Below are 13484 nucleotides of genomic sequence, written 5' to 3'. Positions count from 1 at the left end.
AGAGAATAAATATATCCCCCATATTTCTCTGCACTTACTATCTCAGATCCTGATGCTGCCAAAGTAATGCGCATTGGAAAACATAATCCAACTATATGTACAAAACGATGGGAGTTTTGCTCCCTTTGTCAACAGATCGTGTCCACATTCGGGGCACCATTGTTGACAAGATGAGCAATGCACTGTGAGTGTGTATCCCACAGTGCCTGGTGACACCATCTGTCGCTAGGTGTTGTGGGAAGGCAGAAACGGAGCGAGGTGCATCCTGGGATGTGCAAAATGTCCCATCATGCACTGCTTTGTGTCCCAGCCCTCCAATGGTTTCCGGCTTCCTTTTGCGCCGTTTTTCCAACTATCAGTCTTTGCAAGCGCGCGACAGCATCTGCAGTGAGAGAGGATGGATCCCGCACTTCTCTCCTATGTGCTGTTAGCTGTCGTGAGGACATTGCACATGGCAGTGCCGTTACTCGCAAAGGTACTGACAGAGAAGGAATTGCAGGCGCCCGAGTGTGATATGGACAGCAGTAACTTATCAATGCTTTTGGCATTCACAGAGCAGCTGCATACGATAGACCGTCGCTTTTGGGCTAGGGAAACAAGCCCTGGTTGGTGGGATCGCATTGTCATGCAGGTGTGGGTTGATGACCAGTGAGTACAGAACTTTAGGATGTGTAAAGCAACCTTCCTGGAGCTATGTGCTGAGCTGGCCCCTGACCTGCGGCGCAAGGACACCGGAATGAGAGCTGCCCTTTCAGTAGAGAAGCATGTTGCAATCGCTGTGTGGAAGCTGGGGAATCCAGACTGCTACCGGTCAGCTGCAAATCAATTTGGAGTGTGGAAGTCCACTGCTGGGGCTGTCTTCCTCCACGTGTGCAGGGCAATAAATCGCATGCTGCTGCAGAGGACTGTGACTCTGGGAAATGTACATGAAATAGTGTCTGGCTTTGCAGAGATGGGTTTCCCTAACTGTGGCGGGACGATTGATGGCGCACACATTACAATTTTAGCGCAAGATCACCTTCCCTCTGAATACATCAGTAGGAAGGGATACTTCTCCGTGGTGTTGCAGGCGTCTGTGGATCACCGTGGGCGTTTCAGAGACATCAATACAGGCTGGTCTGATAAGGTGCATGACGCTCGCATCTTCAGGAACAGTGGCCTGTACAGAAAGCTGCAGGCGGGGACTTTCTTTCCAGACCAGAAGATCACAGTGGGGGATGTGGAAATGCGCATAGAAATCCTGGGAGACCCGGCTTACCCCTTACAGCCCTGGCTCATGAAACCTTACACAGGGCCCCTGGACAGCAGCAAGGAGCGGAGCAGGTGCTGCATGATAGTTGAATATGTCTTTGGCCATCTGAAAGCTCGCTGGAGGTGTCTCTGTGGCAGGTAGACCTTACTGAGGATAATATTCCTGTGGTCATAGCCACGTGCTGAGCTTTGCATAATCGGTGTGAATCTCAGGGTGAAATGTTTGCTGAGGTGTGGAGCACTGAGGCAGAGCGCTTGGCTGCACAGTTTGAGCAGCCAGATGCTAGGGCTGTCAGAGGAGCCCAGAGGGCTGCTATTAACATCAGAGAGGCTTTGAGGAACCACTTTGACAATGAGGGGCACTAACACATGTCTGCCATGGAGGTGCTTCCCTGGGGCATCCATGTTAAATTTTGGGGCCCAAGATCCATGTGAGAAAATGCTTTAGAAGCCTGTTCCCGATACTGCACTTATTGCTATACGATTTTGTAGAACACAGAATAAAAACATTGTCCCATTAGAAATCTTTCCCTTTATTTATTGTTAAAACCTCACAAGTGTATGGAGCACCAACCCTTATTGTCCAAGCTGTGAGAGAGGGTGGAGTGATGGGGAAACTGAGGAGCACTATGATGTGAAAAGGAATGTGTGGGCGTAGGGGGGGTGGGATTGGCAAAGAATTGTGCATGTGCACATGCTGCAGTGGAGGTCGACCCCAGATCTGTTCAGTCTGCAGATGTATTAAAGACTTGAGCATCTGTGTCTGATCCTCCATAACTTTTATCATCCGCTCTGTCGCTTGCCTAGCAAATGCTGCATTCTCTTTTCTGTCCTGTCTTTTGGCTTCCCAGCACTCTTTGTGTTCCGTAGTCTGTCTCTCATCGCGCTGCAGCACCTCTCTGAACATATCTTCTTTGCTGGGTCTTGGCTTCTTCCTTATCTGCCAAAGCCGGTCGGCAGGGGTGCGTGGTGCGTTCCTCGAGGTCTCGGCTGCTGTGGACAATACATAGAAGAGGGATTGTTACAGGGGATGGATCACTTGATGATTACCTGTTCTGTTCATTCCCTCTGGGGCACCTGGTACTGGCCACTGTCGGAAGACAGGATACTGGGCTAGATGGACCTTTGGTCTGACCCATTATGGCCATTCTTATGTTCTTACATTCCAGCGAACGATTGAAACATTTTGTTAACAAGGGCATTTTGCAGCTAGTAGCAATCACTTTATCACTAGCTCTGGGCAGGCACACAGCTCCGCAAGCATCCCAGTCACGGTGAGTGTCGGGATCGGGGGGAGGGTGGTTGTGCGTATGGAGAAAACAGTCACGGCTTGCAGTGCAGCTTTGCAGGGAACTCATTCTAAAATTATCGAACTATGGGAGGGTCTCACCCTCTGGATCCAGCCCCCCTCCATCCCCATTGCCCTGGGGCTGCAGCCGCTGTGTCTGTGTGACCCACCCAGGGGAGGGGATTGCCCTACAGCTCTGGCTGGAGACCCCTCCCTGGGACCAGGCTGGCTTGGGTGATTATTCATGGTGCTGGGGGCCTGTCACCCCAAGGGCCCAGCTGGGACCTGGCCCCAGCTCTGTCATGGCCCAAAGCCTGTCCCGTGTGATGGGGCCCAGGGGCTTGTGGGGAGAGAGCCGAGTGTCCCAGCCCAGGGCCGAGTGGGGCAGAGTCCCCGTCCCAGAGCCCCCCACCCCATGGGGAGTGACAGGCCCCTTGGAGGCTAAGAGGAGAAGCTGAGGAGAGGCTGGGCCTGGAGAATGGGCCCCTCTCTCAACCCTGGGATCAGCCCCTCCAGGCCCTAGTGGGGACGTGGGACTGGCCGGGTGTGAGGGGAGCCGGGGCTGGCCCTGCCCAGGCTGGGTTTTCTCTCTGGATGGAGAGAGGCCCTCAGTCCCCAGGCCGGCCCCGGCAGATGGTGCAGGCACTAAATTCCCTGGGCAGCAGAGGTCATAGCCTCGTTAGCCCTGCCTGTGGCCCAGCTCCTACCCGCTCCCCATCTGGCTCTGGGGGGCAGGAACTTAGGGCTGACGAGGGGGAGGAATAAACACACGTCTCTGCAGGGGCGAGAAGGCGACGTCACCGCATCCAGCGCCCGAGTTCCCTGAGCTGGAAAAGAGAATCCGGGATTTCCCGCGAGAGGACAATCTCCAGGAGGCTGTTACGGGATTCCTGGGTAAGGGGTGCTGCTGGGGGTTTGTCTCTCGTTGTATTGGAGCAGGGCAGGGGAAGGGATTTGGCCCAGCAGGTTGGGCTCATATTACTCGTGGATCGGAGCTTAATTCAGAGCACTGTGACTGCCCAGCTCAGAGGGGCCCAGATCCCGGGAGAGCCCTGGGGGTCCCAGCTTCCCTGGCTGCTCAGAGCAGAGCCCAAAGGGGAAGATTTCAGGAGAGCAGATAATTCATAATCATGAATCTGTGTGCCCAGCGCTGCCTCCCGCTCTCTCCCTGGTTATCTGAGCGCAGGGGCTGATGCTCTTGGTTAACATGAGACGTTATCACAGACTCAGGGCCGGATTCCCGCCTCCCTGACTGACACCAGCTGAGCATCAGGGCCCTCATGTTTGAGCACCTTGGGCCAGACTTTCAAAGTTATTTAGGTGTCTGGTGGGAACCTCCAAAGCTCCTAACTCCTATGGACTTGCCTAACCTGCTTCAGCACATTTGAAAATCCCACTCAGTGTCTACCTGCATCTTTAGGTGCCTAAATATCTAGGAGAAGCTCCCTCCTTTTGCCTTGGTCGCCAGCCTGTGCTGGGATATTGTATCAGCTTGAAAGAGCTGTGGCTCTAGTAGTGGTGAGACAGGGGTTGTGGCTAAGTACTCTCTCTCTCTCTCTCTCTCTCCTTCCAGAGGGGCTGGCTGCAGAGAGAGGGGAGACTCCTGGGTCGCTGTGCTAGGGCAGGGCACGACAGCTGCTGGGAGCCTGTTCCCCTGTCTGGAGCAGCCCCTGGGCTGGGCGGGTGTGACGGGATCTGCACGGGGGAGAAACCCAGCCGGGAAACATAGGACAGAAAAGCCGAGGGGGAGTCGGAGCCTGTTGAGCCCTGGTCTGTTGTGAGATGGTGCAGAGCCGGGTGCTGTGGGGAGGGGCTGTGTACGTACCTGATCCCCGCTCCGGGTGACTCTGCTGTGTGAATTCTCACATCTCTTTCTCTGCTGGTTGTTCCAGGACTCAGAAGAGCCCGAGGATTCGCAGGTAACTGTGGTCAATTCTGTATCAATGACTCCAGCCCCCTCCCTTGGACGAGATTCACTCCCTGCAGCTGCTCCTGGCACCACCCCCCAGTGGTGCCTGCAACCTAGGCTCCCTTCTGGGCAGGGCCCCAGGTCCTGGGAGACGCGCTGGCTAGGCCCAGGGTCTCCAGGGGCAGCTCTAGGCACCAGCAAAGCAAGCACTTGCTTGGGGCAGCCCATTTGCAGGAGCGGCAGGGATCCAGCATGGGAGGTGAGAGCCAACAGGGGGCCCTGGGATCTGTAGTTCCTTGGTTAGCTCCCTGCCTATAGGGCCAGCCCTGGAGCAGGGAAAGAACTACGTTTCCCAGCATTCCCTTGGCCACTAGCAACAGGAAAGAGGGGAAGGGAGTGAGGAAGCTGAGACCTCATGCTGCAGCCTGCTGTGAATGGAGAGCTGCACTGTGAGTAGGGATTCCATATTTTAACATTCAAAAAAATAGGAGACTCTACGGGGAGGGAGGGTAGCCCCACCCTGCCCCCATGCACCCCCTCTGACTACCCCCCACAGAAACACCAACCCATCCAACCCCCCTGCTCCCTGTCCCCTGATCACCCCCTCCTGTGACCCCTGCCCCAACTGCCCCCCAGGACCCCACCCCCATCTAAGCCTCCCTTCTCCTTGTCCCCTGATTGCCCCCTCCTGAGACCCCCCCCAACTTCCCCCCTAGGACCCCACCTCCTACCTGTCCCGTGACAAACCCCTGGGACTCCCATGCCTATCCAACTGCTGCCTGTCCCCTGACTGCCCCCCCAACCCCTGACCTATCTAACCCCCCTTCTCCCTGCCCCTGATTGCCCCCCCGAACCTCTGACCCATCTAACCTCCCCTTCTCCCTGCCCCTGACTGCCACCCCGAACCTCCGCCCCATCCAACTGCCTCTGCTCCCTGTCCCTTGATTGCTCCCCCGGAACCGCCTACCCCTTCTCCAACCCCCTTATCGTACCACTCAGACCAGCGTGTTCCCCTGCGGAGCCACAGTCCCCCCCCCGCCCCTGCCCCAGCACCTGCCTTCCAGATTTGAACACCTCAAAATTCAGGAGTGCTCAAGCTCAGTTTGGGCGGCTGTTACTTCATTTCTCCCAAATCAAATATACTGATCCACTGTAACTTGCTATAGAAAAAGTAGGATAAAATTGAGCAAGAAATGCTTCCTAGGGGTTATTAGGACTGGAATTGCTATTGTCAACAGCCATTGCCTTTTGTTTGTTTGTTTAAAAGGAAGACAGTGATATCGCATTGGCAAATTCCCCATAGAAAGAAAGAGTGGAACAAAAGAATAATAAAGGCACCTCAACTTTTCCTCATTTATGGAGGACAGTCTTATAATTTGCATCCAGATATCCTCCAATCACACAAGCTGAAAATTGTTCCACTTCACTGCAGTGCTGTAACCATATGGGAACCAATCCTGTCTGTGTTCTGTGCACATCTAAAATTCCTGCTGAATGACCTGCCCTGGGAGTGAGTTACCAGTGACCCAGGGCTGCGGATGAAGGAGGGTGCAGGTGGGGGGAAAGGAGGGAGAGCCCAGGGCTGGGGCGGCAGGTGGGGGGAAAGAGGGGAGAGCCCAGGGCTGGGGCGGCGGGGGCTGTGGCAAGGAGCCTAGGGCTGGGACGGGGGGCAGCCAAAATTTGTTTTTCTTGGGGCGGCAAAAATCCTAGAGCCGGCCCTGATTGGTGCTGGTCCTGCGCTCGCTGCCAGAGCTCCCAGCCCCTGACCCAGCTCGGCCTGTTGTCCCAGCGCTGACCCCTGCCCTGCAGGTGGGGACCCTGCTGCTTTGCCTGGCCGAGCCCCCCTCTCTGCCGCTGTCTCTGCGCTCGCAGGCTCAGCCTGTGCCAGGGCCAATGCGGCGCTGCTGGGGCCGCTCCTTCCCTCGGCACCTGGATTCTCTGTGTCTGGGGCAAATGGCCGGGCGAGGGGGCAGGGATCTGCTCAGAGACACATGCCCTGTGCTGCACCCAGAGGGCAGAGACCAGACAGGGCCATGCAGCAAAGTGCCACCACGCTGGGATTAACCCTTTCCTTCCACCCACCTCACCAGCCCCCGACCGGTCAGTGCGACTCGACTGCCCGCGCTCTGATCCCTGGGACCTGCGTCCAGCAGCTCGGGGGAGTCGCTGGGTGAATATGTGGGGCAGTAACCAGGCCTCCCTGCACCTCAGGGTCTCAGTGTGCAATGGGGAAGGCCCTGCACTGTCACGCAGCCCTTAGGGGCTGGGCAGTGAGTGTTATTATTGGTATCACGCCCACGAGTGCGCCAGGCGCTGCAGAGACAGAACAAGGGGCTGCCGGCCCCGGAGGGCTCCCGGTCTGAGTGTGGAGCAGGCCCCGCAAATGCTGAGGTGGTGCCAGGATCCCAGTGCACCCTGATGCTTGTCCAGCTGGGTCTGACAGTATTGTAGTGACCCTGCTGGTGCCGTGCTGGGCCCTGGGCCACCCCAGTTCAGCATCCAGCCATCAGGGGGCTCAGGACCTCCAGGGCAGGGCAGGGCAGGGGCAGCCAGAGGGCAGGGGAAGCAGGCTCAGACAGCCACAGGCTGCAGGGAAGAGGGAACAGCCGGGAAGCTGGGATGGGGAGGCCAGGAGTCAGGTGGGAGGCACCACCCTGTGCTCAGCTGCTCCAGGTTCACACTCAGGGACGCAGGCTCCATTGGGCCCACGCAGACAGACCGGAGAGAGGGAGGCTTTGTCCGCATGGGGAACGGGCAGCAGTTCTGTTAAATGGGGGGCACTTGTGCCGACTCATCATGGTGTGGCACCCCCAAACTCCCCCTCAGCTGGCTCTGGGTGGCCCAGCCTCAGTTTACCCTCTTCAGCACTCCTTAAACTGCTCCACACAGTCCAAAAGCTCTGAGACAAAAGTCCCCTGCTGGGGTCCACTCTGAGTTCAATTAAACCCCAAAATAAAATCTTTTCCTTCACTCTGCTCCAGCCTCTGGCTTTACCTCAAGGCCCTCACTCTCCTTGAGTCAGGAGCCCCCAGCCCTCCTTCCCAGAGCTGGGTTCAGGTCAGACTGTACCTCTATTCCCTGCAGCCCTCACGTGCAGGGCTCCGTCTTCATTCAGCTGCTGTTTCTATCAATATCTTCTCTAACAGCTCCTCTCTTTAGGCTCACCCCTTCCAGGCTCCTTGCTCTGAGAGCTCTCCTGGGGTTCCCTCTCCTCAGCGGCTTCCTGTTTCTGGGATCCCTTCAGCTGAGCCCGGGTAACCCTTTATCAGGCTCATTAGCTGTTTAGCTGCCAACCAGCCACCTAGGGATTTAATTACTTCCAGGGTGGGGCTGGATTAGCTGGTTCTTCCTTACAGGAGCCTGTCATAGGTAGGCTTGGCCCTGACTCCCCATAAAGGGCCGGCCCCCATAACCTCCCTTCCTCCGGTCCCCCAAAGCCAACCTCTTCCTAAAGGCAGGCTTGACCGTGGCTAACACTTGGTTGTGTTCTGCAGCCAGGGGACACTTCCTGGCCGGCTGCCACAAGGAAACCTACAAGGCCCTTGGCCATATTTTTATTCTTGTCACTGAATTGTGAAAAAATGAAGAGACCAGGAGTTGTGTTCCCCACAGTCCTGTGTAGTTCATGTGGTGGGCAAAATCCCCCCTAGTCTTCAGCCTGGCGTAGTTCAGAACAGCTTGTACTCTGTAAGTCAGAGTCTCCTCTGGCCGTAGCAGAGGTAGGCAATAGCACCCGGCTTCCACCATTGCCCTCATCCTGCTGTGGGAGATACGCACTGTCTACAGAGCTTCCCCCTCAGCCAGATACACACCAGGTGTGTCCATCACAAGGCCCTGTAATGCTCTGCTAGGTCTGGCTGGGGTCTGTTACACACAGCGCCACCTCCTGGCTGCACAGTACAATACAGGTTAGCGTTCCCCGAGAATTGGTAACTGGCCTCAGGCTACCAAGCAACAGCCGCCCCCAGGACACTCATACCCCTCCCCCCCAAGTGACGTTTTTCTTTCACTCAGATAGCTCCTCATTAGCATCTCTAATTACTGCTGAGCACAGCTTTTATTCCTGCAGCCTTGAGTAAATGAACTCTGGGAGCCCATTTCAGATCCAATTCTGTCCACACGACAGGATGGACTTCGTTTTAGCCTCGGTCTGGTTGAGGTTTGTGTTGCTCTTTCAGGTCTCTCGGGGGAGAGGTCCCCAGTCTTTTCCTTTTCTATTTCAACTTCCTCCTGGACGTGTGTTTTTATGGTGGCTTTTCCCTCCCACAGGTGGAATCCCCACCTCAGACAGTCCATCTTCCACACGATGGTCCTGTACCTCTGCACCCACCGCAGCGCTGTCCTTGTCTCCAGCCGGCTGGTGTAGCTCGCTGCCCAGCGGCTCTGTTTTGTGGAGACGCTGCGCCTGCTCTCTCTGGCATAATTTCATCTCTTTCTACAAGACCTCTGGGCTCTCCTGCTTCGTATGCGTCTCAGATCCGGGCTTCGTTCCACACTCGATCTTAAGCTGGTTCTGGAGCTCAGTCAGCTCTTTCTGCAACAACAAACACTGCTGTCCCCCGGTCACCTTCCAGTGCTGAGACAGGCCAGTTCCTGCTCTGCTGGATGGCTTGGGCTGAGATCCAGTCCCTTGTCAGCGCATCTCCTCTAGCCCCTGCCGGGGCTCAGCCTTTGGGCCTGGGGGTGTTCAGCTGTGCGAGGCCCTCTGCCCTGCTCCCCTCGGCTGCAGCAACCTTTTCTTCTTGCTCTCTCCAGGCCATTCGTGGGTGGGTTTGCTGGGTCCCTGTAGAGGACACAGCCACTAGGGCAGCTTCCCTTATAGCCAGCACCTCTGTATCTGTGCCCATCGACATCTAGCCCTGCAGTGGGTGATCAGCTTGTTCCCCTAAAAAGCCTCCCAGGACACCCCCTGCATCACTCCCCTCCCCTGTGTAAATGCAGCCTCCTGGTGATGTATTGCTGGGCTCTCTCTCTTATCGCACTCACCAGAGCCCTCAGCCTGCACCTCGGCCCCCTCCTGAGCCATCAGCTTTAGTCTGTCTAGTTCTGTAACTAGTTCCAGGAGCTGTTCCTTCTCCTGTCTTAGGAAACGTCTACATCTGAGCTAAGAGGTGCGATGCCCAGCTCGTGTAGACGTAACTGAGCCAGCTCCTAACAATAGCCGTGTGGCTAGGGCAGCGCAGGTGGCAGCTTCAGCCACTGCCTGAGGACAACGCCCCCCAGCCCCCTTGGTACGTACTCAGCCAGCTGCCCTGAGCTGCCCTTCCTAGCCGGGCTACACGGCTACCTTCAGCATGCTGGCCTGAGCAGAGCTAGCGCAGGTACGTCTACATGAGCTGGGAATCGCCTCTCCCAGCTCAGATGCAGACAGACCCTCAGTTCCAGCTTCTCCAACTTTCTTCCTTCTGACCGGTGTGGCAGGATCCTGAGTCCCAGCAAACCCTTCCCTAGTTTCCCAGCCACACCACTCACATCCTGCAGCCCATTCTGGGGCCCCTCCTTCACTAGGCCTAGGGCTTGTTCAAGCCCTTCCCGTTTTGGCTCCTGGGTAACTTTCCTCTTTTGGCTCATTTTCTACCCTGGCTGCCTGCAGCTTGGCTACCTTGAGACTGTTGCTCCCCATCTGCCTGTTGCTTTGCGCCTCCCTTGGCTGAACTATTCTGGTCTCCTCTGGGGCCAGGGCTCCTGGGCCCGGGGTATTGGCCATTCCAACTGCCGCGTCCTCCCTGCGGTCTGGTGCCTGGCACTTGGTACATTCAGCAGCTGTGAATTTCTCCTGCAGCCCTCTGCCCCCCTGGGGCATGCCCTTCTCCTCTCTCCCTTCCTTGCATCTGCCCCTCTGCTCAACCTCCCCGTCCCTCCTAGTGACTACCCCTTCCCTCACTCCCCCGTTGCCCCCTGGGGTCTACCCCACCCCTTGCCCCCCTTTTACTCCCCTTGTCACCTGCACCTTCCCCCCACCCCTCCTTTTACCCTGGATGCAGCCTCTCCGTCTACTACCCCTCTGCCTCCCTAGTGCCTGCCCCTCTGTTCATCCCTTGTGTCCCCTGGTGTGAGCCCCTTCCCTCTCCCCCCTCTGTGCCCCAGTGCAGCTCCCCCCTTCTCCTGACCCTCTTTGGCCCTGGTGCCCACCCATCCCATGTCTCTCTTTCTCCCTTGGCACAAGCCCTGCCCCTCACTCATGCTCTACGGCCCTGGTGCCTGCCCCTCCTCTTCCTCCTTACCTCCCCTGTGCCCCCCTTCCCATCACCCTCTGCCCCCCTGGCACTTGCTCCTCTCCTCACCCCCCCCAACCCTCTGGCATCTGCCCCGCCTCTTGCCCTCCTCAGTCCACTGATGACTGCCCCTGCTCTAGCCAGCCCCTCTGTCCACGGGATCCTGCCTCACTCTGTCCCCCTGGTGCTGCCCATTCACTCCCCCCCCCATTGTCTTGGCACCTGCCCCACTCCTCATCCCCCACACCCCTAGCACCTGTCTGACCCCTTGATCCCCCCCTGCCCCATTGGAGCGCCCCCATTCCCTCACACCCCTCTGCCCCCTGGTGCCCATCCCTTTCCCTGGCTTCCCTGTGCCCCTGGGATCTGTCCCCTTCTTCTCCCCTGGTGCCCACCCCTCCCCTCATCCCCCGCAGCCCCTGGAACCTGCCCCTCCCTTCACCCCCCTCTGTCCTCCTGGTGCTTGCTCCTCTTGCCCCCCATTGCCTTGTGCCTGCCCCCCTCTGCCCCTCCAGGTGCCTCTGCCCCGTCACCTGCCCCTCCCCTTCCCTCTCGCAGCATCAGCCTGTCCCCTCCCCCGCTGACACCTTCCCACCCCTGCCCCGCTCCCCCTGCCCTGACTCCCCTCAGCCAACAGCCCCCCTCCCCACTCAGCGATTAACGGGGATGCAGGTTAAATTCCCTTTGATCCCAGTGACCGGCCCCTGCCCCCAGCACTGACTCTGTGACTCTTTCCCCAGTGGACATGACTCTGGATCCAGACACGGCAAATCCCCACCTCATCCTGTCTGAGGATCGAAAACATGTGAGGTACGGAGACACATGCCAGGATCTGCCTGACAACCCTGAGAGATTTGGTACGTGTCCCATTGTCCTGGGTGCTGAGGGGTTTGCGGGCGGGCGGCGTTACTGGGAGGTGGAGGTGGGAGACAAGACAAGATGGGCTCGGGGGGTTTGTAGGGAATACGTGAGCAGGAAGGGGCTGGTCACAGCATCACCTGGGAATGGATACTGGGTCGTGTGGCTGAGGGATGGAGGGTACAAGACCTGTACCTCCCCCATGCTCCCCCTCCCTGTGAGCGTCAGGCTCTGGCGGGTGGGGATTTTCCTGGACTATGAGGCAGGCGAGGTCTCATTTTACAATGTGACTGACAGGTCCCTTCTCTTCACTTTCACCGACACCTTCTCCGGGACACTCCGCCTTTGTTTCTGTCCTGGTCTCAATGCTGAGGGTACAAACGCGGCTTCCCTGATAATCTGCCCGGTCTCAGCTCAGGCCAGAGGGAATTAGGGTGGCCAGGTGTCCGGTTTGGAACCATACACCTGGTTGAAAAGAGACCCTCTCCAGCCCAGTGAAAATGAGCGAGTGAGTGAGGGTGGGGGAGAGCAAGCGACAGAGGGAGGGGGGTGGAGTGAGCGGGGCGGGACCTCAGAGAAGGGGGTTCGGTTTTGTTTGGTCAGAAAGTTGGCAACCCGGGAGGGAATCTGTGTCCCTGACAGTGACCCCGCGGCAGAGACTGGCCCTCCCAGCACTGACCAGCCCCCAGGCCTGTTCCCGGGGGATGGTCTAAAGGGCATCACCTGTCTGACCCCCCTCCCCGTCCCCTCTCAGTTCCCAGCCCCAGGCCTGTGAGCTGGGGGGAGGCGAGAGGGGAAGAGAAGGGGGAAGCCGCCTGCTGGGTGTGGGGGCTGGGGTGTGGATGGGTGGGTGCAATGTTGGGTGGATGCTGAGGGTCAGGAAGGGAAGAGTCCAGATCACCGGAGGAAGATGGGGGCGGGATGCAAGAAGAGGGAGGGGAGAGAGGCCCCAAGGAGGAAGCCCCTGGCAGAAATGACAGAGGGGGGAAGAGGAGCCCAGTGAGTGCGACAGGGCCAGTGAGCGACAGGAAGGTCCCGGCATTTCCTGCCCTGGGGGAGTCTCTGCCCACGGAGGGGAGTGAAACGGTCCCAGGGGGCAGGAGTGAGAGCGCTGGGGCCCTGCTCTACGGGCTGTTCTGCGTGTGTGTGTGTGTGTGGCGGGGGTGGGGAAGAGCTGGGGAAGGGGATTTGGTGGCTGGGCCAGGGGACATGGAGTGAGAGCCCAGCCCCAGGGCTGTGTGACCAATGGGCCCAGGCTGGATGTATGGAACCCACTTGCTGGAAGGAGCCCAGGCAGCTTCTCCCCCTATTCCCTTGCTCCTCCCTTGTGCAGTGTGAGACGGCTCCAGCGCAGGGCGAGACTGGTAAGAAATACTGAGCGGCAGCTAGTGGTTGTTGCTGCCCCTCAGACTACCCCGTCCCCTGTCCCGGGGGTAGCGGATGGTGACGGACGGGAATCAGTCACTCCTGTCAGAATTTCTACCCCTGTGAAACCTCAATGGAAAATATGGAGAGAAACAAAAATGAGAAATTGTTCTAATTTAGAAAATGTAATTATGCAAGATTGAAATACAAGAATATTTTAATTTCCATTTCAACAGTATTTCAAAAACAAGCATCTAACCATATTTTTATAAATGGAATTATTTACATTTATTTTTGATTGTTCACTCAAATCTACATTAAAGTTTATCTTCTCTATATAAAAGAAGAACAGGAGTACTTGTGGCACCTTAGAGACTAACAAATTTATTAGAGCATAAGCTTTCGTGGACTACAGCCCACTTCTTCGGATGCATATAGAATGGAACATATATTGAGGAGATATATATACACACATACAGAGAGCATAAACAGGTGGGAGTTGTCTTACCAACTCTGAGAGGCCAATTAATTAAGAGAAAAAAAAAACTTTTGAAGTGATAATCAAGCTAGCCCAGTACAGACAGTTTGATAATAAGTG

General features: G+C 57.0%; 1 protein-coding gene across 1 annotated transcript in view; it reads left to right on the top strand.

The window, feature by feature from the left end:
* Nucleotides 1–12040, top strand: part of LOC135974229 (zinc finger protein RFP-like) — a 111578-nt gene extending 99538 nt beyond the window's left edge. Inside the window, exon 8 of the mRNA XM_065561258.1 lies at nt 11404–12040. Within this exon, the coding sequence (XP_065417330.1) occupies nt 11404–11954 (551 nt within the window). The 3' untranslated portion in view covers nt 11955–12040. The remainder of the gene's footprint in view (nt 1–11403) is intronic.
* The last annotated feature ends 1444 nt before the right edge of the window (nt 12041–13484 follow it).

The sequence above is a fragment of the Chrysemys picta genome, chromosome 11 (assembly GCF_011386835.1).
Source record: "Chrysemys picta bellii isolate R12L10 chromosome 11, ASM1138683v2, whole genome shotgun sequence".
NCBI lineage: Eukaryota > Metazoa > Chordata > Testudines > Emydidae > Chrysemys > Chrysemys picta.
Note: the sequence above shows the minus strand (reverse complement) of the source record. Positions and strands in the feature narration are given on the sequence as shown.